The sequence below is a fragment of the Ictidomys tridecemlineatus genome, chromosome 2 (assembly GCF_052094955.1).
Source record: "Ictidomys tridecemlineatus isolate mIctTri1 chromosome 2, mIctTri1.hap1, whole genome shotgun sequence".
In the NCBI taxonomy this organism is placed as follows: Eukaryota; Metazoa; Chordata; class Mammalia; order Rodentia; family Sciuridae; genus Ictidomys; species Ictidomys tridecemlineatus.
In genome coordinates, this window is record NC_135478.1 from 19,837,952 (window position 1) to 19,861,756 (window position 23,805).

General features: G+C 46.2%; 1 protein-coding gene across 5 annotated transcripts in view; it reads right to left on the reverse strand.

Moving 5' to 3' along the window:
• Positions 1–19,844, reverse strand: part of Gask1a (golgi associated kinase 1A) — a 64,960-nt gene extending 45,116 nt beyond the window's left edge. For 2 of the 5 annotated variants that reach the window (XM_078038037.1, XM_040290108.2), the window contains exon 1: positions 19,163–19,844. Coding sequence is in view for 1 of the 5 variants with exons in the window: in XM_078038034.1 (XP_077894160.1) it covers positions 19,163–19,165 (3 nt within the window). In the remaining 4 variants the exon portion in view is untranslated. Of the gene's footprint in view, positions 1–18,144; positions 18,281–19,162 lie in introns of all 5 variants that reach the window. The other 3 variants (XM_078038035.1, XM_078038033.1, XM_078038034.1) reach the window with 3 other exon arrangements.
• Positions 19,845–23,805: the final 3,961 nt, after the last annotated feature.

Below are 23,805 nucleotides of genomic sequence, written 5' to 3' on the forward strand. Positions count from 1 at the left end.
GAAGAGAAGCCTTTCCATGGCATTCCTCCAACTACATCCCACCTCTCAGTAGTCCATCCAGCTATCAATGGATTAATTCATCTGTGAATTAATTCACTGATTTTTATCAGAGCCCTCATGATCTAACCATTGCCTAAAAGCCCCATCTCTAAATCTTGCTGCATTGGGGACAATGCTTTCAAAACATGAGCTTTGGAGGGACATTCCAGATTCATACCAAAATAAAGTCCAGTGTAAATCTCACACATACAGCACATCACAATTCAGACTAGCATACGGCTGGTGGCTACCATGTTGAACAGCACAGCTCCACACCAAGGCAGAGATCCTTGGAGCCCAGAGAGTGTGGAGAAATGCTGTATTAAAGGATAAACTGTACCAGTGTGAATATAAACACAAACACAAAGGCAAGCATGTACTCATGACAGGTGAGTACAACTTTGGGGAAAGTCAGATTCTAAAAATATCAAATTAGGCAAAAATTAAGTGTAGATCCAAATTACTCTTGGAAAATAACCCTTAAAAAAGAGATTGGTAAACCCATCCATTTTCCCCTGAATCTTAGAACAGATACTGAATCTTCTGTCACAACAAAATGAAACTAGATTTGGAAAATTCTTATGGTAGACTCAATCTCCAAGATTGTAGTCTTGTAAAATAAGCAACATCATCTAATGAGGGATTCTGGGAAGAAGAACATTTGAATGCAGATCAACTTAGTTCCATTCATATTTGACCAGATTTCCAATCAACAAGTTTTCCATGTTATGTAGTTTCTAGCAATAAAAAGCATCCAAAAGGGAAGGGAGGGTAGGAGTAGAATGTGGTAGGGGGTCAGGAACATGCCTCATGTGCCCAGGAAGCCATGGGGAGGCAGAACCCCAAGTGGGAGAGAGGGAGGGTGAGGAGACGCAGCAGGCTAGATACCTGGTATCTGCAAGATAAGAAGAAAGGGCAAACCAAAGACCCAATGACAGGAAGCCTCCCCAGCCCTCAGAAATTCCTTCTCCAAAGCAAGCTTGACCCACTTCTCATTGGTTACAGAAACAGAAAAAGCACCATTATCCCCAGAGTCCTCCAAGCCAGCACTGTAATCATGCCCTCAGAAGTCCACCTGTTCTGACCCTCACCTTTTTCTTCTTCACCATCCCTAGTTTCTCACTGAGCTCCAAGAGAAATTAAGTGCTCTAGAAGTTACCAACTCTCCTTGAATTTCAGGTTTTTTGTATTTTGTTTTGGTTTTTTGTATTTTTTTTTTTTTTTTGGTACTGCAGATTGATTCCAGGGGCACTTAACCACTGAGTCACATCCCCAGCCTTTTTTATGTTTTATGAATGATCCCCTTCCTGGACGATGTATGGCCAAATTCTCCCAAGAAAAGCAGGAGCTGGAAGGCTGTTGCTCCTTCCTCACATCATGAAATAGAACCTGTCACAATGCCTGACCCAGCACAGGCTAACTAGCCCACACTACGAGGTCTCTGGTCAGAGTGCTGACAAGGTGAAGATCTGGTCCTGGGTATCCCCAGCACTGGAGCCTCTCATAACAGTGTATCTGGTGGACAGGGCCAGGGCAAAGGTGGAAGAGGACAAAAAGACCCCAGGAAAGAGCACTCTTCCTAGGCACATGGGGGCACAACTCCCTCTTCCTTCCTATGACAGGTACATAGGCTCCTCCACCAGATCATGATGGTGCTGTGAGGGCCCCCAAAACCATAAAATTCTCCCCGTCCTCAAAAAAAAAGTACAATTTAGTTGAGGGGGAAAGGTCCAGGAAAAAGACTTACAAAGATAAAACAGGTGCGAGAAATTCATTGTCACTATCCTTCATGCCCCATCCTACCCCTCGCAAAAAAAAAAAAAAAAAAAACTAAATCAATCATAATCTCAGCCACTGGTTGAATGATTACACAGTTAATTCCATGGACCAACATGCCCAAACAATTCATCTAAGAAGGATAGCATTTTCAAAATATTAATGGACTTGTCCTGTTTGCCTTCCAGGAACCTTATCCATCCACCTGGGAGTGTTACAGAGGAATGTGACAAAGATATGTAAGAGTTCCACCAAGTGCACATTTACCTTCTGGCATATGACATGGAATCATGTGGAAATGCATGGCTTTGTGCACATGGCTGCTGTCTTGAGGGAAGATTCTCCAGATTCTTTCATCTCTCTCTCTTCAGCATCAAGGGCTAAGCCTAGAGAATCTCATTTATTTTTCCCAGGGCCACCAGTTTGAGACTCTGGCTTATACAATCTTTAAGTTTCTTCCACTTGTAAGACTTTGGGGCTCCCTGTCTTTCCACAGAAGAACTTGGCTGAAGAGTGAAAATCTAGCCCTGGAAGTGGAAGAACACCATAGTTGTTTCTTCAATGTCTCATAACTAGTGATTTTCCTTATTTTTGGTAGATGCAAGTAGGAAAGCAATGAAGGAGTTGCATTGGTTTAACCTGCCCCCTAGGAGAACATGACACCAGCCTAATCTCAATGGCAGGCCAGCCGTTGAAGGGGTGAGTAATTCATGGTCCTCAAAGCAGAGGCTGGGTGACCCCCACGATTAACTGAACAGTGCTTCCAAAAGATATCCAGGCCCTTATCCCTGGGTCCTATGTTACTCTATCTGAAAAAAGAGATTTTGCAGCTATGATAAGATTAAGGATATTGAGATGGAGAGACCATACTGGACTACCTGGTGGCTCCAAGTGAAAATGCAAGTGTCCTTAGAAGAGGGAAAAGGATGACAGAAGAGGAGAAGGCAATCTAGTGATGGAAGCAAGATCAGAACAGTGGACTCTGAAGGGGGCACAAGTCGGGCATATAGGCAGCTACCGGAAGCTGGAAAAGGCAAGGAAAAGAATTACCCCCTAGTGCCACCAGGAGGAGTCAGACCTCTCACACCTTCAGCCCAATGACTCTGATTTTGGACTTCCAGCCAGAACCATCAGAAAACAAATTTACATTGTTTTGAGCCACTAAATGTGTGTTCATTTGTCACAGCAGCAACAGGATACTAATACAACCTCCTACCCTGGTTACTGTGGACTAACCACCTGGCTTCTTTAAGATATCTGTCCACTGCAGGAGTTCCTAAGCCACAGGGTTCCATAAGGTCCATAACTGGCACACCCCACTTTGGGAACCTGAGTTTTGCATTAGTGTGGGCAGTTGGGAAGCAGCCACTGAACATCAATAGACACCCCCTCCCTCTAAATCTGCCCAGAAGGAAGAGTGGGCAGGAGAGCAGGGTTGGTGCTGACAGCTGGGCCCAGGTCTGGCATCTGAGCACCTTCACTCTGAGGTACTCACTCATCTGTGGAGAGGAAGCACCATGTGTACCAGCTGGGTCCAAAAGAGGGACTGTACGTTGGCAGGGAGGCATGGTGACTTGATAATGCAAACGCACGCATTTGCCTTCTAAACTTGCTTCATTCTGGGACCTGAGCCAAGTTCCAGAAGGGAGACATTAAAATGAGAGAAGAGTTCAAACAAGTTGTCACATTGTGGTTAGGATTTATTAGTGGTGTCTGGGTCATTACCTGAATTTTTTTTTTTTTTAAGTGTAGGAAAAGGAAGAAAGAAAAGAGGAGAAAATGTCATGGAGCATTATTTCATGAAATTTTAATTTCATTTATCTATGCACATGCACAAGCATGTGTGAGTTTGTTCAGGCACACACTAGGTCACAATGTAAAATGCATTCTATGCACGTTAGTAGAAAAAAATGCCAAAGCTAATGGGTGAAATGACACAGTTGTGACAGTCAAGAAACAGGTTTTGCCCAGCCTGTGTATTCTAAGAAAGCTGTCACTGAATGGAAACTCCCCACACCCAAGTCTGAGCATAGAGACCACCTCAGCACCAGCTATGATGACAGGGGTGATATCAGGTGAACTCACCCCCGGTAAACCCCAGGTTAGCACCAAGGTCACAGGTAAGAGGGTAAGCAGTGGGGAGGAAGACCCACCAGAAGAGGGCCACCCACACAAGACTGAAGACAGAAGACAGAAGGAAGAGACTGTCCCTCACATTGTTTCTAGGGAGGACACCCAGGATGGGTGCTGTAACTCTTCACTTATTTCTAAAATGATGGAAATAATTGCACCCACCTCCTACGGTTGATGCAAATGATTAATGAGCATGTTAGTCAGCTTTTTGTCACTGTGACCAAAATACCCGACAAGAATATCTTAGAAGAGGAAAGGTTGGTTTGGGGCTCACGTTTTCACAGGTTCAGTGCATGGTCAGCTGCTTCCATTGCTCTGGGCCGAGGTGACACAGAACATCATGGGATAAGGGCATGGGAGGAAAATTGGTCAGCTCATGGCAGCCAGGAAGCAGAGAGAGAAAGAGATAAAGACAGAGAAAGAGAGAGAGGAGAGAGAGAAACTAGAGACAACATATAGTCCAAGGTTATGCCCCCAGTGACCTACTTCTTCACACCACAGCCTAGCTGCATATATAGTTTCCAACCAGACAGTCCTTTCAAATTATTAACCCATCAAATTGATTAATCCACTGATTAGGGTACAGCTCTCATAATCTAATCATTCACTCCTGAACATTGACTAACACATGAGCTTTGGGTGGAGGGATACTTCATATCCAAATGATAATAAGTTAATGTGTAAAACCTCTTATGTAAGAGTCACAGGACCATAGTAACCATTCAAAATATGATAGCTACCATTATTAACATCACGCCACTGAGAATGAACCAGGACAAAGAGCAAACTAGGTGCATGCGCGCGCACACACATGCACCCCAGGACTGAGCTTTGCTGGAGACGGGTCTCCTTTGCTGGTCTTGACCCCTCCCTCCTCCACCCCTTCTCCTGCACCCTCCCCTGTTCTTCAGAAGTAGTTAGCAGCAGTATGCTTGCTGGGAAGTAAATACTCCCCAGAAGCAGCCCTCCACCCATGACAGACAGGAATTGGTAGGTTCCTGGTGGAGCATGACTCCGACCTGGGGCATATTCTACATGGTCTCCCAGACGTCTCCACAGGACCCTGCCCCAGCTGTCCATAGCAACCACCTGCTCACCTACGTGCCCTGTACCTACTACCTGTCCTGTCTCACTTCCTCCCTCCTGCTGTCTCCCACAGTCCTACTCACACTGAAATTCTGGTCTCCAGGTCTCCCCCTGAGGAAGCCCTTAGAAGAGGACAAACTTTATGGCAATGATGCTAATTGAATTATAACTGTCAAACACTTAAAATTTCTCCACTCCTAGTAGATGTTCAATAAATGTCAACAAAGAGCAGAAAGAAGAGGATTCCTCCCCTGGGCAGCTGTCATGTGAGGCATTGGGAGGAAGAGTGTGTCCACTGAGGTCACAGCAGCCCTTGGTAAGAGGCCCTTGGGAGGTACAATTTTGGAAAAGAATGCATTGTTTTGCAGTCTGAAGATTCTCACCAATTCTGTGGATCCCACATCTATCCTTCTTTCTCTCCACCCCACCTGCTCCCACCCCACTCCCGCCATAGAAACTTGTGCACATAATGACTCTCACTTGCAAATTCAAGCCAAAGGGAAGCCCCACAGAGCAGGGAGCAGAGGCCAGAGGTGGGCCCAGCAAGACTGCTGAGGGCCTTCTCACTCCAGATCTGGCAACTTGATCCCAGGCCTCCCTCGCCAATCCCCAGACACATCACACACTAAAAGACTTCTCTGTGACTTTCTGAAAGGAACTTGCAACCCAAGTCTGGGTTGCAGAAGGTGAAGGGTGAGGTGGGCAGGAAGGGAAAACCCCCCATCTCCCACCCAATCCAGGGAGCCCCAGCTACGGGGTTGCCCCCTGGGCCCCCACACAGAGGGACATTATTCCAGCCTGAGCTCAGCCCTGCCCGCCTGCTCAGCTGGGAGGGGACATGGAATGTGCTGTGCTGGCCCTTCACACATGCTGCCAGATCTCTGCTCCTGGAACAGAGGGACCTACTTGTCATCAGAAAGACAAACAGTCTCTCAGGGTTTGTACACATTTTCCAGGGAGGCCACAAGTCCTTAGGCTCAGCATGGACAGCCCAAGGCCCACAGGGTACAGGCTGAGCCAGGAAATGAGAACCCTGAATCTAAAATGTCCCGGAGAGCCCCACTGAAACCCTGATCTGCTCACAGTGAATGGAGTTGTTAATAACACGAGAGCCAGTCTGCCTGGGCACCAATCCCAACTCCCCTGAGCCATTGCTGTGTGACCTTGGGTCTTGGTGTCTTCATCTGTACACTGGGGATAATAATAGTACCTTGTGGGGGAGGGGGGGTCTATTCAACCATTCATTGAGCAGATGTTCCCTGAGATAAATATTGTTCCCAGGAAGGAGAGATGCACTACAAACAAAATAGACCAAAGCCCTCCCCTTATGGTGGCGAAATTCTGATGGGATAACAATGTTATTTGTCACTCATAAATATAAAGTCACTCAACTAAGTACATGAGAGTTATATGAGCTATTGTAGATGAAGCGTTCACAAGAGAGCCTGCTACATGGTTAAGTTTCATCAGTGTTAGCTGTTGCTAACCTCGTTACCATTACAATAACTGGGATTTTCTAGCAATGCCATGGGATTGGCTCTGTGGCAGGGATCCTGGGATCTGGGCTGAGACCCAATGCCCTTTAGGTGGGAATGTTAACCCTCTGCCACTCCTGAGATGAGGAGTTAGAGGAGTGTCCCTCATCTCCTGGGCCTTGATTGCTGCTTGCTCTGCTCCAGCCTCTACGTTGATTATAGGTTGGGGCTTTGCGGCTCAATCCATAGTTGAATTAGCATTTTGTGCCAGTTCACAAGAGCACCAGTGTGGGAACAGGCAGGCCAGATGGAATTTGGGAGACCCTGACATTTGTTGGAAATTTTCTCTGGCTGCCATCGTATTAAGAGCTACACATTTTGCTTTCAGGCTGGAAAGTGGAACTGAGGCCGGAGGGGATAGGGATTGTGGCTAAAAAAAAAAATTAAAACAAGTTTCTCTCTGGGTTGCTCTATTCCAACCTTCCAGAGATTCCACTCTCTGGCTGCTCTGAGGCCAAGATACAGAGACGAGTGGAGGAGGGGGCTCTGTATCTTTCATCCACCCTCCCCTCTGAACAAATTGGTGACAAGGGAGGAGGCAGAGTCCATCAGGGAGGCCTCAAGACAGAATGCACCTCTCTCTTTGCCTTAAATCTATCTCAGTCCCCAACAAGTGGTATGGACTGCTACAGACCTAGAGGAGAATTTGTAAATTAATCCATGGGCCAAATGTGGCCTGTAGGTATGTTTTGTTTGACCTAAAGTGTTGTAAATATATTTGAGCTAATGTTTAAAATCTAGGATATTTTACATAAAAATTCAAATTTCCAGCTTTCCTCGGAAAGGGGGAACTTCAGCCACATTTTGAGCTATGTTCCTGCATGGCTGGAGTAGAACATGGCTTCCTCTCTCAATGACACTGCAGTTCACCCCAGGCCCCACCCCTCCACATTGTCCCCCAGCACCAAGGTGCCTTGGCATCTCATTTGCTTTGTTCTTCTTACAGAAGATGAATATTTCTCTGATCACTGTTCAGTTAAACTTGGATTGGTTTCCACTGTAGTCAGTCTACTTCATTTACCTCTGCCAGCAGCCCAAGCTCCGTTAACACCTCATTTCCATCTCTTGTTCCAGGGCTGCACCGGTCCAACAGGAGAGCCACTAGCCACAGGGCACAATTTACATAGGACTGCCTTAAAATTAAACACTTTCATTTCTGGCTGCACTGGTCACATTTCAAGAGCTCAAAGGCCACCTGTGAGTCGTGGCTACTCTGTTTGACCTCACAGGAGAGAGCATTTCATCATCTGAGAAAGGTCTGGAGAGATTTAAATGTGAGACATGAAAGGCTACCAAGCAATCGGAACAATTGTTGCACTCATCCTCGGCCGTCTACACTGTGCTGGGCACTGTGGGGGGAAGTGATAGGCACCCGGGCTGCTGCCTCCCAGGAACTCCCTAATTAAGGAGAGAGCCATAACTAAAGACGAGAGGCTCTGGAAAGTGTCCTGTGGGCATCACGTGGACCCTCTTGAAGGCAGAGAAGGAAAGCAGGCTTCTGTGTCCATAACACAAAGAAAACGCGGTTTCTCTACCACCACGGCCCTCATGGCTCAGTCCCAGACAGAAAACTATGTCAGGCCTCCAGAAATGGGAGCTGACATGTGCCAGTACACAGGGTCAAGTCCGGCTTCAGAGCTCCTCCTTCTTATGAATGCCTCCTTCCAGCGCTGGCTTCCCCATCCCCGACCTCCTCTGTGGAAATGTCCTCTTCCCAGGATTCCCCAGATCCGAATAAGGCCCCTACTCCAGGCCCCCCTGCTCCAGCCTTACCCTTCTCTCTCTGTCTACCCAAGATGCTCCCAGGACCTAGACCCTCCGGGCAACCCTCTACTCATGTCCAAAGATATTTACATTTAACAGATAATCTCTAATGAAAGGGCTCCATCCAAGTGGGAGGATTGGGAGGTGAACTGACTAGAAAGAGCATCATATTTGTGGTTGAAGGGCTCACCTTGAAGGCCTTCAGAACTTGTGGACTGCATGACTTGGCCATTACTCAACCTCACTGGGCCTATATTTATTGATTTCTAATGTTACCAGTCTGAATATTTGAGAGGATTCAATAAGATTGTGAGAGAGAAAGCAAGAAAGCCAAGGGCTTATGATATGGTTGTTTTGATGTTGTTAGAATAATACAAGTTATATACACAGTATGTCGTTCTCACTATTGAGGGGAAATTCTCTTCTAATAAGCAACACATGCTAGAATTTTGCTGGAGATTATTTTTAATGACCCTGGAGTGGAGGCTGGGGAAAGACTTTTAGGCAAAATGGACTTTGGGTACTCCCCAACAACTGGATCACACTGATAGGTACCACACAGAAGCAGGGCTTCTGGATTTTAATACCAAACATGCTTCTGACCATTTGGTAAAGCCGTGGACCTGTCTCAGGATGCTATGTTAAAATGTATAAAATGAATGACAGGATAACAAAGGTCATCACTGGCACTGAAACATGACAACTAAAATCTTCTAAAGTACAAATCTGTGATCTGATCATATATGTGCTTCTCTACCAAAACATTAAATAACACAATCAGCACATCTCGTAACAAATGTACTTTCAAGGTAGTGATGTGTGAAGACTGTCTTTCAAAATGCCTGTTTCCACTGTCATGATACAATGACCAAAACAGGTTCCCACATTCATTATTGAAGAAATACTGAACTTCAGTTAGAGATTTGGGAGACTAAAGATGTTAATTGTTCTTCAATCAAGTTTAGGGCTCCCGTGAGTACTATTCATGGACCCCAGGTTATGGAACCATTGTACTAGGCCCCAGAACTCTCCCTCTTGCTCCAATTCCATCTTTCTCTAGTTCACACTGCTGATCTTTCCCTGCCAAAACTACTTCTGTGTGGGAACTAAAGTCCAGGCTTCCCCACTCCTCCCCGTGGTGCACTGAAGGACCCAAGGGCAGTCCTGGAGGTCCAGGTCTTGCTGTGTCTCCAGCCCTGTCTGCCATCTAAGGTCAATGTCCACAGCTCAGTGCTCCAGGCTGCAAAATACTGTGCAAGGCCCTTCATGCTCAGATGGTATGAAGCATAAGGCTCCACAAGGAGGCAGTGTTCTGCAAAGGAAACTGAGGCTGAAGGGTAATATATTCACTGACCTGCCCCAGGTGGGAAGCAGGGTTTGAATTCAGTTCTGATTATAACCCATCTTCTGAGCCCTTCATGCTTTACTAAGATATTGTGACAATTAGACTAAACCTAGTCATATTGGGCCACTGCCGGGGGCGAAAGAATGTGTTAATGAGGAGCCAGAAGCCTCTAGTCACAAGGAAGTGACTAGACAGGGTGTCCCTCCCCAGCCAGACATCAGCACTCTCTCTGCAAGGAGAGGGAAGATTCTAACTAGAGTTTCAAAGGAGAATGCTCTGAAAGAAAGGAACACAACAGCACCTTTGTGGATGCAATAGGATATGGGCCACCAGGAGAAGTGGGGGTGGTGGGGGTGTGAGTGTCATGGCTAACCTTACAGCCAACTTGGACCAAAGCCAGCAGCCAGTGGCCGGATGTGGAGGTAGTCCTGCTGGTAGCCAGTCCCTGAGTGGGGTCCAAGCCCCCAGGAGCACACACTGAGCTCTGTGTGGACAGATGACAGAGCAGCTCTGTCCTGGAGGAAGAGGTGTGCATGTCCTGCCCACCTTCCACCCAGCACAGGGACAGACAACCAATGTTCCATTCACTGGCCACCCCAGCCTCAAGCCCTCAATTGCCTGCAGTCTCTACCTCCTCTGGTCCCAGGCAGCCAGGTGGTATGACCCACAGCCCCCACACAGCCCAGGCACAGCATGAGCCTGGGTCCCACCCTCCCAACCCTCTGAACAGCTCACTTTACAGCAGGCCACCGTGAGCCCACACAGCACCTCTGCAGCTGCTATGTGAGTGTATGTGTGAGGGTGTGTGTGTCAGTGTGAGCATGTGGTTGTATATGAGGGTGTGGAGTGAGTGTGTGAGAGAGCAGGCCTCTGTAGAGGCTGTGCATAAGCTGAGATACAAGCAAGAAAAAGAGATGGGTAGTAGAGAAGCCCCCAGACCCCACATGACACCCTCACAAGTTCAAAGCCAGCATCAGCAAAAGCGAGACGCTAAGCAACTCAGTGAGACCCTGTCTCTAAATAAAATACAAAACAAGTCTGGGGATGTGGCTCAGTGGTCAAGTGCCCCTGAGTTCAATCCCTAGTACTCCCTACCCACCCCCCAAAAAAAGGCAGAATCATGTCAACAGAACAAGACCCTGACCCACAGAACAATGGGCCTGGACCACAGAGCAACACGGGTGGACACAGAACATCACATCTGAGGCCCAGTCAGGGCACTGACTATGCCTGGTCCCTTCCCTGCCCAGACCTGGGGCTCCTCATTTCCTTCTCAATGCTCTTACATGACCTGGGCACTTGCAGGCATATGTCTCTCCCTTAAGTAAACTTAGTTAACTTGGGTTCTCTTTATACCCCCTCCCTCCACTATAAACAACTGCGACCACTGACCCAGGAGCAGCCAGAGAGCAGCACTCTGCGAAGCTGGTGGGGAGCTCCCCTCCAAGGGCACATGGGACCCCCCAGCAGGCTCTATTGTGGACACACCGCTCAGAGACTCCTCCAAAGAGACCCGAAAGCAGGTGGGACTTTCCACAACATGCAGAGATTGCTCTTATCACTAAAAAAGCTCAAAGAAGATAAAACAAGAGATTTTCAAAATACTATCAGGTCTCAAAAGTCTCAAAAATGGCCATGTGCATTGGTACATGCCCATAATCCCAGTGACTTGGGAGCCTGAGGCAAGAGAATTGCGAGTTCAAAGCCAGCCTCAGCAACTTAATGAGGCCCTGTCTCAAAAGAAAAAATAAAAAAGGGCTGCGGATGGAGCTCAGCAGAAAAGCACCCCTGAGTTCAATCCCCTGCATCAAAATGAGTAAATAAATAAATAAAAGTTTCAAACGGGTTCCTCTATGATTAGAGAAGCAGTAACATTCAAAAAACAAGTTTTTAAAATCCTACAACTCTATATTCACACACACGCGCGCGCACGCGCGCGCACACACACACACACACACACACAAAATGTATCAACATGAACCCTGAAAGAGAAGTCCAGACAGACAGAATGGAGGCCTAGAGGGACAAGATGGCCCAGACCAGAGCACAGCAAGTAGGAGGACAGGCCCCTCCCCAGGACACACCTCCTCTGAGCTTTCTAGAAAACATTCCTTGCTCCCTCCACAAGGTGCTCCCCCTCCCCACCAGTCAGTGACAGGTTCTCACATGAGCCCTGGGCCTGGCATTCATTCATCTCCTTTGGGGAAAAAGACAAAGGCAATTATAGATTCTGCACTTCTTGAAATTATGACTCTGATGTTGCTGATTTGACTGTATATATCTAAGTCTTCACTTTCCACCTCAAAGGCATCAAGAGCTTTTATAGGTACTAAGGCAACTTTTTAAATCCTTACACATATATCTTGAGAATTTCCTAATGCCTAGTGCATTAGAAGTCACCTCACAGCATTGGAGCAAAACCAGCCTGGCAGAGCCAATACCACCACCGGAAGGAGCCAGAACTGTCTGCTGATCATGCCTCCCCAGCAGGCCTACAGGGCTCTTCCTCGGAACGTGAGAGGCGGCACAGGCAGCCCTTGCCAGCCAGACCTGCAGAAAACACCACTGCTCCACCAAAGGCTGACACCACTGATGAACTCCAGCTCAGATCACTATACCCAGCACTGCCCAGAGCCCCTGCCACATGGCCCATGCACAGGCTGCAAGGGTCACTTGCTGCTCCCACAGTGCCCACAGGTGAAAGGCCCTCCACAGAGCCAGTCTCGTCCTGTGCCTCCCTCTCTTCATCACACATCCATCATCTGGGACTCCTCTCTTTGTTTATCGTTCCCTGTGTGTCATCTAGCCCTAGCCATTCTGCTGTATTTGACCAGTCTTTGGCTGATGGCATTTCTAGAAAAATTGCTACCCAACTTGGCTCCTAAACACAGAACCACGAACCTGCTGCCCCAGCCAAGATAGGAGTATTTGAATTCTCCAGATGGTTCTGGAAGAGGCTGTTTGCTCATTGCAAGCAAACACCCTCCAAAACCAAACAAAAACTGCCCACAAGTAAACAGCATGTGACACAGTCCTTTCCCACGGCCACTTAGCAGAAACCCAAGCATCAGAGAAGCTGGGTTAGAAGAGGAGTAGCAGCCACCACCCCTGCCTGGCCTCTAGCAGGGCTGGTTGGCAGGGTCTGAGGCCAGAAGGAAGGGAGCCAGCTGGATGTATAGTCCAGTGGAGGCATCAGGCACCACAGGCAAGGCCACACAGGTGACATGTGCAACACTGTACTCACTTATTATTAGAACTGTCTCCATCCTACTCTTCTGATTATAAAGACAATATGAACAAAGTCAATTCAGAGGACTGAGGAAGAGATATCACTTCCTTTTAAGAATAACATAATAGCCAGATGCAGTGGAACAGTGTTTTGGGAGGCTAAAACAGGAGGACCACTAGTTCAAGGTCAGCCTTGGTAACTTAGCAAGATCCTGTCTCAAAATATATTTTAAAAAATGCTTTTAAAAAGCTGAGGGGTGCAGAGCTCCCTTGGATTCAAATAAAAGAATAACCTAATAATCTACTTCATAGAGTTCAAATGATAAGTTATTGTAAAAAGAAGCTACTTCTATATTATATCATAATTACTTTTGTGGGGGTGATTCTGGGGATTGAACCCTGAGGCAAGAAAGGGGACTTTATCACTGAGCTATATCCCCAGCACTTCTCTTTAATTGTGAGGCAAGATCATGCTAAGTTGTTGAGGCTGTCCTTAAACTTCTATCCTCTGCCTCAGCCTCCTGGTTGCTGGGATTACAGGTGAGTGCCACTGTGCCTGGCTATATCATAATTACTTCTAAGTATGATAGTTAAGAGACAACAAAAGATAAATAAAAATGAAGATGGTGAAAGATGGCAGAAAGCCACATACTCAGAAGGTGAGATTACCAAAGGCTGCAGTTTCTCCTGCCCAAATATCCCTTTTACCTTTTGCCTATGGGCCACCAGAGTCACTCCCCAGACACCCCACTCCTTTCAGTAACCCTTCCTCCCAGTCCTAAAACTACTCTCCAAAATGCAAACACAGTCTTATCTCTCCAAGCTCAAAAACCCTTCCACTGCCTGCTCTGTCTTCAGGACAATAACACAAATCCCTAACTCAATGGAGAAACCTCCTCCCACATCCAAGAACTAGGCTCTGTCCACAGTCCCATCTCCCAGAGGTTCCCTTGTGGTCTTCCCTAGTCCCTTCCAGACAACTTTTTTTAAAAATTTGCTATATATGACAGCAAAATGCATTACAATTCATATTATACAGAGAGCACAATTTTTCATATCTCTGGTTGTACACCCTATCAGACAGCTTTTAACAGTTCACTTTTTTCTCCAGGGCAAAATGAACATGCTGTTTCATCTGCTAGAGGGCTTTCCACTCCTCTTTTGGTTATATTGTCTTTTAATCTACATATAGTAAGGCTAAACTTCTGTGTGTACAGTTTTTTGAGTTTCGATTTACAGACAGATTCATGCAACCGCCACCACAATCAGAACCCAACATTTCCATCCCTCCAAAAATCTTTGTACTGGCCCTTTGCAATCACAGCCTCCCCATCCCTAACCCCTGCAACCACTGATCTGTTCTACATCTCTATAGTTTTGCCTCGTCTACAGTGCTGTATACATGGAGGCACACAGAAAAAGCTTTTAAGTTTACCACCATTTATTTATCCAGTCCACAGTAGAGGAGCATATGGGATTTGGGTTGTTTCTAATTTGGGGCAATTATGAGTAAAACCATTATAACTATTTGCATCCAGGGTTTTGTGTAGACATATGTTTTCATTCCTCTTGCATAAATTCCTAGGAACAAGATTGCTGGGTTATCTGATAAGTGCATGCTTAACTTCATAATAAACTTTATAATAAACTATAGCTCAGCAGTGGAGAACTTTGCATGTGCTAGTCTGTGGGTTTAATTCTCAGTAATGGGTGGGGGGGGAGGTAGTGAATTGGCTGAGCATAGCAGTGTGCCTGCCTATAATCCCAACTACTCTGGAGTAGTTAGCATGCACAAGGCCCTGGGTTCAATCACCAGCACCAGAAACATAAAAGAAAAAGAACTGGCAAACTGTTTTCTCATGTGGCCGTATCATTGCCACACCAGGAAACAGTTCTTAGTGTACAGAGTTCCAGTTGCTCCACATCCTGACCAGCACTTGATACTGTCAGGATGTTTTGTTTTGCTTTTTACCTATTATAATAGATGTGTAATGGCTTTTCCTTTCTTCATTTGAAAAGATCCAGGTCATCCTCAAATACTCCCTGTCCTGGGGTCTCCCTGTGTCCCCACTCCTCTCAGTCTGGTTCCACCCTTCCTCTGTGTCCTCATCAGAACATTCAGTTCACAGAACTGAAACATTTTGTGCTTCCCTTTCTTCTAAACCAACCACCAGCTCCTGATCCCCATCCACACCCCCAGGCACCCACAGGTACCCATAGGCAGCCTCATTAGATTCTGAAGTCCCTGGGAGCAAGGCATGGGTTTTTATTTTTTTATTTTCTGCCCCAGCACCACGTCAGGTTCAAGGTAGGTTCATGAATGAGTGAGTGAGTGAGTGAGTAAGTGAATGGCAAAGCAGCTGGGAATGAGGGGAACATTAACATTTATTAACACATGGATTGTGAATCCCCTTTTGTGGCCTTCTTAACACACCATGCAAGAATTCCAAAGCCTTTTGGGGGTAAGATCCAGCCCCTGCCCAAGGGAACACCTGTTCCTTCAAATCCAGTGGAGGCCTGGGACCAGCCTGAGGCCTCCAGTGTTTCCACACCGCCACATCCCTCCCCTCCCTACCTACCACTTTTAACCCCAGGATCCAACAGCTGCTGTCTTAAAGTCCATTTCTTCTTTTGCTCAGCAAGCAGTTCTGAGCCACCATGCACAGTCCTGGGAAATAAGGCCAGACTCCAAGAGTAGGTGTGTGTGGCTGGGGGATGGATGCCACACACAGAAAGGCATCTGGGGATTATCCACAAATCAAGGTTTCCATCTTTACTTCAGGCCAGCTGGTCCTTTTCATGTAGGCCTGTGCATATGCAGGGACAACGTAGGAATTGCATCTCAAACTTTCCTGGTGGGAACATTTTAGCAGTCACACAAAAAATGACCCAAGTAAAGATAGCCCCCTGTCACTCTCAGCACCCAAGCCCTGAAGAAAACTGATGCTCTATGTCTACTTGTAGTTCAGTGGGGAGTTGGACTGGGTCTTCCAGGCCTATCCTGAGGGTTCATCATCTTCTTTGAGACCTGATTACAGTATGTTTCTCTCACTGGTTCCTGATATAAGTAAGGAACTAATTTCTTTGTGTGGCCTATTTCCACCCCTCTTGCCCAGCCACCGATTTGTGGACCAACCCCTGCTCAGTTTGGTGGTCTGCTTAGGGGGTGGGAGATTGTTAAAGAGCCTCTGCTCTAGCCCAGCCCTACACAGAGCTGAGTGCATGCAGCAGGAAGTGCCCAAAGGAGAGAGGGAGAAGGAGAGGGAGAGGGAGAGGGAGAGGGAGAGGGAGAGGGAGAGGGAGAGGGAGAGGGAGGGAGGGAGAGAGAGAGAGAGAGAGAGAGAGAGAGAGAGAGAGAGAGAGAAAATCAAATTCTCTAAGCTCAGCAGCTGGATTTCAAGGTTTTCAACTCTTGATTCCAAAACTGGTTTAACCTCTTCTCCTGTTGATTCTGAGAACATCTGGGACTTATTCAGCTCAGGCAACTGCTGGGGCACCCAGCCAGACCCCGATTGCTGGGTCTGTGGGCTATTCATTCCCAGGAAGCAGGATTCAGCAAGAAGGCCCAAGGACACAGCAGGACAAGCATCTCTGTAGACTGGATTTCTCCTGCCTACCGAGAAGAGAGGCTGAAAGGAGCCAGACAACTATTGGGGGATTAAATCTGTTCTACTTGATCCACCCTGGAGAAGCATCCAGAAGCATCCCCTTGACTGGCATTGAATGAAAAAGGCATTTTTTTTTTTTTTTACTTCTTTTAGGTTCAGACCAAAAAAAAAAAAAATGCATGTGTCCCACAAGACTCCAACACATATCATCTATGGGGCACTAAGTGTTTTTGCTTCTATGATTCTATTTGCTCCCCATAACAATTCATTTTACAGATGAGTACTGAGGTTCAGAATAATGGACTGCTTTGCCAGAACCAGGCAATGACCTGCTTGGCACAGACCCTTGGCCTTTTCTCTACTGTTTACCACACCAATCCCACAACTAACACAAGCAATCTGGGATGTCTGCAGAGCCTTCAGGGGAGTGGAGGAGGAGACTGGGTCCTCACCAACTCTGAGTGACCCCAAAGAGATTAAGACAGGATGGGGGCTCAGCTCCTCCCTCTCTGAATCTTAACCTCCAGGGATTTAGGCTTTGGCTCTTCTCAGAAAGACTGGCCCATGTATGGGCTCCCCTGGGATTCCATCCTCGTGACGGCCCACCTGATCACATGCCCACATGACAAAGTAAAATGCCATACAAACTTCCACAACACACTCTCTGGGTCCTGGAAGGTGGTTACAATGGAATTCACCTGAGTTCCACTTTGCTGGATACTCAGATCCCCATTTCCACAATCAGGACGCTGGCCACACACTATTGAAAACAACCCCAAACTGGAAACCACTCAGATTTCCCCCAAACAAGAAGATGATGACCAAAATCATGATGCTGAACGTTAAAGGTGAGGTTATAAAGATTTCTTTAGAGACCTTCCAGACATGGAAACATGCTTTACTATGAATAAACACCAAGCAGATGCAAAACTGCACATTTGATAAAATCTCATCTCTTTAAAATAATATTCAGAAAGAGTAGGAAAGCCAGAGCAGTGGCACACACCTGTAATCCTAGCAGCGTGGGAGACTGAGGCAGGAGGATAGCAGGTTCTGGAAGCCAGCCTCAGCTACTTAATGAGGCCCTAAGCAACTTAGCAAGACACTGTCTCAAAATAAAAAAATAAAAATGCCTGGGGATGTATGTAAGTTCAGTGGTTAAACACCTCTGAGTTCAATAGCCAGTCAAAAAAAAAAAAAAGTAGGAAATATGCCCAGTGATAATCATGGTACCAACAGAAATTGTATATATTGTTTATTTTTTCAAAGATACAGAAGGAAAACATTTCTTTTTTTTTTTTTTTTTCCTGGTGCTCAGGATTGAACCTAGGGCTTTGTGTATAATAGGCAAGTGCTCTATCATAAGCCACATCCCCAGCCCTAGTAGTAATAGCTTAATTTCTATCAGTCTTTTTTATCCAAGTTCAGAGCCCTTGGCATACATCAAGTCTCCCACTACTGGTACAAAGAAAGGAAAATGGCAACTGTCTCAATCTTAGCTTTTAAAATATACACCCACCTCCAGATGATCAAAACTGCCCCACAGGTCTTGCAATTCCAGATTCACTTTTAAAAGACACTGAAGGTTTCCAAACTTCCAGCTTTATATTTCTAACCCAGCATTTCTCACCTTGTATACCTTGGATCAGTAATATGTCGGCATAAAGGAATTACTGGATAAAGCCTCTCATATCCAGTATTGAGGTATCCTTCTAAATTCCAGGCCCACAGCATCTCTGTGGAGCTCTAATATGTCCTCAGTGAGCCTGAAGGGGAAGGGAAGGGAGGAGAAGAGGACACAGAAACAGGGGAGCTCAGTGCACTCAGAAAACCAGGTGGGAACCACTGGTGTTCTGTCTGGCCAAATTCTCAAATGGTTTCTGGAAGTAGATCAAATCTGAGCCAGTCCTAGGGGGAGTCTCTTCCTTGGGTTTACCTAAGTGTTTCAGCTAACCTGCCTGGCCAAATTCTCAAAGGGTTTTTAATCTTTCCTTTTATTGGTATCTTTGAGGTTTATCAGTCCACAGATTCAGCTTCATCAGTGACATCTCAGACTGACCAGTCTCCCACCTCTGCCCTAAACAGGCCTCTGACCAGCAGGTAGAGGGAGGTAGGGTCACTGGGAGCCAGGCGTGGAACCTTAGTAGAGCAACTTTACGTGGTAAAAAAAAAAAAAAAGGAAAAAAAACCAATAAGTCATTGTTTTTAAAATATGGACACCCAGCTAAGCTGTAGAAATATAATTCCATATTTAGAATTCATATGCATCTTCCAGAGAAAGCGTTATGACTTCAAAGGCTTCTTGCCCATCGTCAGGAGCCTCGGATGCCATACAGAATACTCCCGTTTCCCTTCTCTGTGGATTGGATGCAATTTGAGCAGCACTTCGTATGGGTTATGGTTCAACCAAGATGTGTGAGTCCAAACACAATGAAAGCCACCAAGGTGCTACCGGCAAGGGAACCCGCAACTCTGACCTCTCCCAATTCTGCACAGAAAAGAAAACCGTCGGCGGCCCTTGCAACTTTGGGGGAACCACAGGCCCCAGAAGACAGCACGGCCTCGCCGCAGAGACGGTGTGCGCCCTAGAAACCACCTGTCCAGGTGCCCGCCCCACCCGCTGCGCGCATCCCCTTGGGCCATCCTACCATGTCCCTGCGGTGACTGGGCCAGTTCCTCCGCGCGCTCAGCCGCCTTGCAAACTCATCCTGCCACCTCCGGGCGGCCCCGGCGCCGCGGCTCTCCAGACGTCCCAAGCAGGACACGCGGCCGCTGCGCTCGGCTCGGGTTTCGCGTACTGAAGGTCCACACCTCTCTGGCCGCCAGGTGGCCCGGCGCCAACTCCCGGGCGTGCAATGAGTCCTGGGATGTTCTGCGGGTGAGGAGCCAGGTGCTAACGCGGGATTTGTGCAGATGCCAATATCTGCAGTTCTGCCCGAGTGCTCCCGCAGCCTGGAGCCTCCTAGATCTGCTGGGGACGCTTGCGGAGTTTGCAAAGTCACCGCTGCAAGTCCTGGCCCAGCACCCCCATTCCCCCCTAAAGTGAGGGAGGGGGAAGCTCCTTTCACAATAAGAGCCCTGCCCGGGGCTCAGCCATCCACAGTTGCCGGGAATAGGGGCCCAGGTGCTCGGAAGGAAAGGGTTCCTCCCTGCCCGCCCGCTGGGTGAAGCGCCAAGGCTGGGAAGCGAGAGGTGCCGGGCAGCGCCTGGATGCGTCGTCCCAATCCCTCCTGTAAGGTGTGCGGATGTTTTATGAGCTTGCGACGGCCTGTCTGAGGTTTCCTCAAACCGCCTCTGCTGCAAAGCCTCGGAAAGACAAGTCTCTTTTATTGGCACCTCTTCGCCTGGTTTGGGCTCAGCTCCCAAGGGCGGTTTGGAAGAAAAATCCGTTGACCGCTTAAGGTCATTAACAATGAACAGATTTTTCTCTGGAGAAACTGGAGAACTAATCACTGTTAAAGTTGCTGGAGTAAGAGGTGGATACGGTGACATTCTCCTCTTCGGATGTGCAGACAGTTCCTGCATGTCTCCTAAGTGGCCTACTTACTGCCCACCGTGGCACAGTCAGGGCAGGACCCTAGGGTCTTCATGCTCCTTGTTGGAGAGAGCACTGCACTTGAGCTCTTAGCCCAGAACCATATTGGCTTCACTATTCACAGCTAGGTGGCTTTCAACTAGTCCCTGGACTTCCCTCCCTAGGTAGCCCAATATTTGGAACTCAAGATTCTTAAGAACCAATAGGCAACAGGTAGGAGTAGGGGAAGAGTCAGCAGTAGGATGCCCTGAGAGAATCTGTGGACCAGGCTGAAAAAATTACACTTCAAGATTGAAATTAACAGGAATCATCACTAGGTGACTAAAACTGGCATCTTTCCAATAGCCCTCTGCCCCAGAACGATTGGAAGTCATCACTGACCATGGTGTTTCTAAAGGGAAACAAAGACCCAGGGGTTCTCTTTGGATACATATTGGGGCCAGGGCAGGGGAAGGGAAAGTAATCAGCCCTTAATGTTGCAGGTACCTTCTGTTCATTATTTCATTCAACCATTACAAGCAATCCTAACAGAAAAAAAAAAATTAATCAGTTTTTTGGAGGGGGGGTGGGAATACCAGGAATTGAACTCAGGGGCACTCAACCACTGATCCACATCCCCAGCCCTATTTTGTATTTTATTTAAAGACAGGGTCTCACTGAGTTGCTTAGCAGCCTCACAGTCACTGAGGCTGGCTTTGAACACATGATCCTCCTGCCTCAGCCTCCTGAGCTGCTGGGATTACAGGCAGGCACCACCAAGCCCAGCTTGATGATCATTTTATAAATGAAGAAATTGAGGATTAGGAGACTGAAATGACTTTCCTGAGGCCAGATATTAAATGGTTTAGCAAACCCAAATCTAGAGTGTAATGAAGAGGAAGATATTTTTAAGGCAAGAACAAAAGGCAGGATGCAGGTCTTCAAACATCAGGGCACAATAAATGAGTGGAAGAGGTCAGAGAAGGTCAAAGAATTAGATCTTCTGTCATTTCCTTCCCCAATTCAGGCGGACCTCCCTGTGCTGAAGACAGGGTCTTCTTGCAGAACCTCTCACCCCTGTGGGCTTTGCAACCCCATGAGGGAGAAAAAGAAGTACAATTTTAAAGTTTTGACCCAGGCAGTTTTGTAAGAGGTGTAGACTTATGCCTGTAAGTCTAACTATTCTTCCTTTCTTCCCCTCTTACCTTACCTCCTCCCCTCCCCTCCTCACCTCCCTCTCCTTTCTTTTGAGACAGTAGTCTTCCTAAATTGTCCACTCTGGCCTTAAATTCCTGACCTTCTGAGTAGCTGGAACTATAGGTGTGGGCCACAGTGTTTGACTTAACTGTTTCATTCTAGAAAGCAAGATCTCCTTTAAACTGTCCCTGACCCACCTCATACCACATAGATATCAAAGGATCTCTTAGTTATATTGCAATGGAGATTTGGAAGGCCCTGTTTCCAAGTTGCTAATTTATGGTAGTCACTAGAGCTGTTTAATCAACACCTAGCTCTCCATCTTTCAGACAATGGTTAGGATATGCTCTCTACCCCAATTGAAGTTAGGTGTGGATATCTTTCTAGCTTTGGCCAAAGAGATGGGGAAGGAAGTGACATCAGTTCTGGTTGGAAGCTGTAAGAACCCAGGCATGATTGACCACATTCCTTCCTTTAGTCAGTGACTAAAAAGTATATGTCAAGGTGAAGCCTCCATCACCCTGGGTCTCTGGGTCCTCAGCTAAGCAACTTCCCCTCCACTGACTTCAGGTTCCTCATCTGACAAATAAGGAACATCAACCTTACCCAGCCCACCTCCCTGGGTTCCTATGACCATGGAATATGTTCAAGTAAGTTACATCATCCAGGACAGGGCTTTTCTCAAAGTCAACGTGGAAAAATAATTGTTGAATCCATGAATAATAAATGAGAAAGCAGCTTATTTTGCAACTGAGATTGCTAACATCCAATTTATGTTTCTTTTTCTTTTTTTCATCATTCACTGAACCACTGTAATTTAGGGACAGAAGTGTACCTGGTCAAAAAAAAAATGACATATTTTGCAATCTTCCTTGCAAAAGAGGACAGCCAAAGAGAAAATGGAAATTACTGAGAGAAGCCTACAGAAAGCTCTTGAAGGGGGCTGGAGTAATTTAGATTATTGTTTAGCAAATGTTCACTCTTCTTCCCCCTGCAGTGAGCAGAGCTTGGATCTTTGTTCCTTTGTTGTTGGGTTTGGCCACAGACTAACTTTGACTGATAGGGCATGAGCAGACAGAAACGAGCAATTGTGCAGCATTGCATGCATCCTGGTATTTGATTTGCCAAGTGAAAACAAGCACAGAGGTAATGGGATCTTTTGAAATTGAAGTTGAAGTCTAAATAAGTTACAACTTCTAATAAAGAAACTGAAAATTCCTGCTCATCTTGGCTATCCTCCTTTGGTGGCAGTTTTGGAGTTCTGAAGCAGTCTGACTTCTAAAAGCAGGTTTTGCTATATGAGTTTTTGTCACATCTTAGCACATAACATCACATAACTCAGAGGTAATCTTTTCAGGTTCCCTGTGGCTTCTTGAAAGAGTTTTGGAGAAACTTTGGTCTTACTAGAATCATTTTCTCTTTCTCATCCTCAATATATTTTGAAATTAAAGGACGTCATTATGGACTAGATATTTCTGTTCTCCAAACTTCATATATTAAAGCCCTAATCCCTGGTGTGGAAGTATTTGGAAATGGGTCCTCTAAGGAAGTAATTAAGGCTAATGGAGGTCATAATGGTGGGATCCTGTAGGATTAATATCTTTGTAAGAGTCTGCTGTGTTCCATTCTCACCACCACCCCCATCCTCCATCCTGTATGGCACAACAACATCATGTGAGCACACCACAAGAAGCCATCTGTAACCCAAGAAACCCAAGAGGGGAATCCTCACCAGACACCAACACTGATATCACCTCGATCTTAGTCTCCAAAACCATGAGAAAATAATTTTGCATTGTTTAAGTTACCCAGTCTATGAGATTTTGTTATGGCAGCCTAAGCAAACTAAATCAGATGCCCTTCTTGTCTCACACTTTGAAAATTTGATTTCTGGCAGGCCAATATTTTAATATCTTTTTAAATTTTTTAAAATTTTTTTTAGTTGTAGATGGACACAATACCCTTATTTATTTACTTATTTGTATGTGATGCTGTGGATCAAACCCAGTCCCTCACATGTGCTAGGTAAGTGCACTACCACTGAGTCACACCTCCAGCCCAATATTTTAATGTTTTCTATGGATAAAAAGAATTAGCCACATCTAAAAAGGTCTAGAAAGGTCAATTTCTGTAAAACCAAAAATCTCATGAAGTGCTTCTATAGGCATTGAGGCAATTTTAAAGTGGCCAAACAATTTCAATTTAAAAGCTTCAATATCCCAAGTGAGCACATGACACCCCATTCTGACAGTGTGCCAAGATATGCAGGTCATGTATCAGGCAAGGCCTTTTCTTTTTCTTTAGTATGAAGATCATAGACCAGATGAATGGAATTTGCCAAAGATTTATATTTGTACTGTCTGCCTAATAGGCAGATTGATAAGGAAAGTCTAGTTTATGCTTGGACACGATATCAACAATTTTTATGCTTCTCACAGTTTCATTAAGATCTTAATAGAAATCAAGAAGACAATTTGATACTCCAGTTTTCAAATCCAGGCATCTAATGGCTAGGGACAACTTTTGCTGTCGTTGCCATGATTTGACATATCATTTGATGTAGATAATCATAGAAAGTAT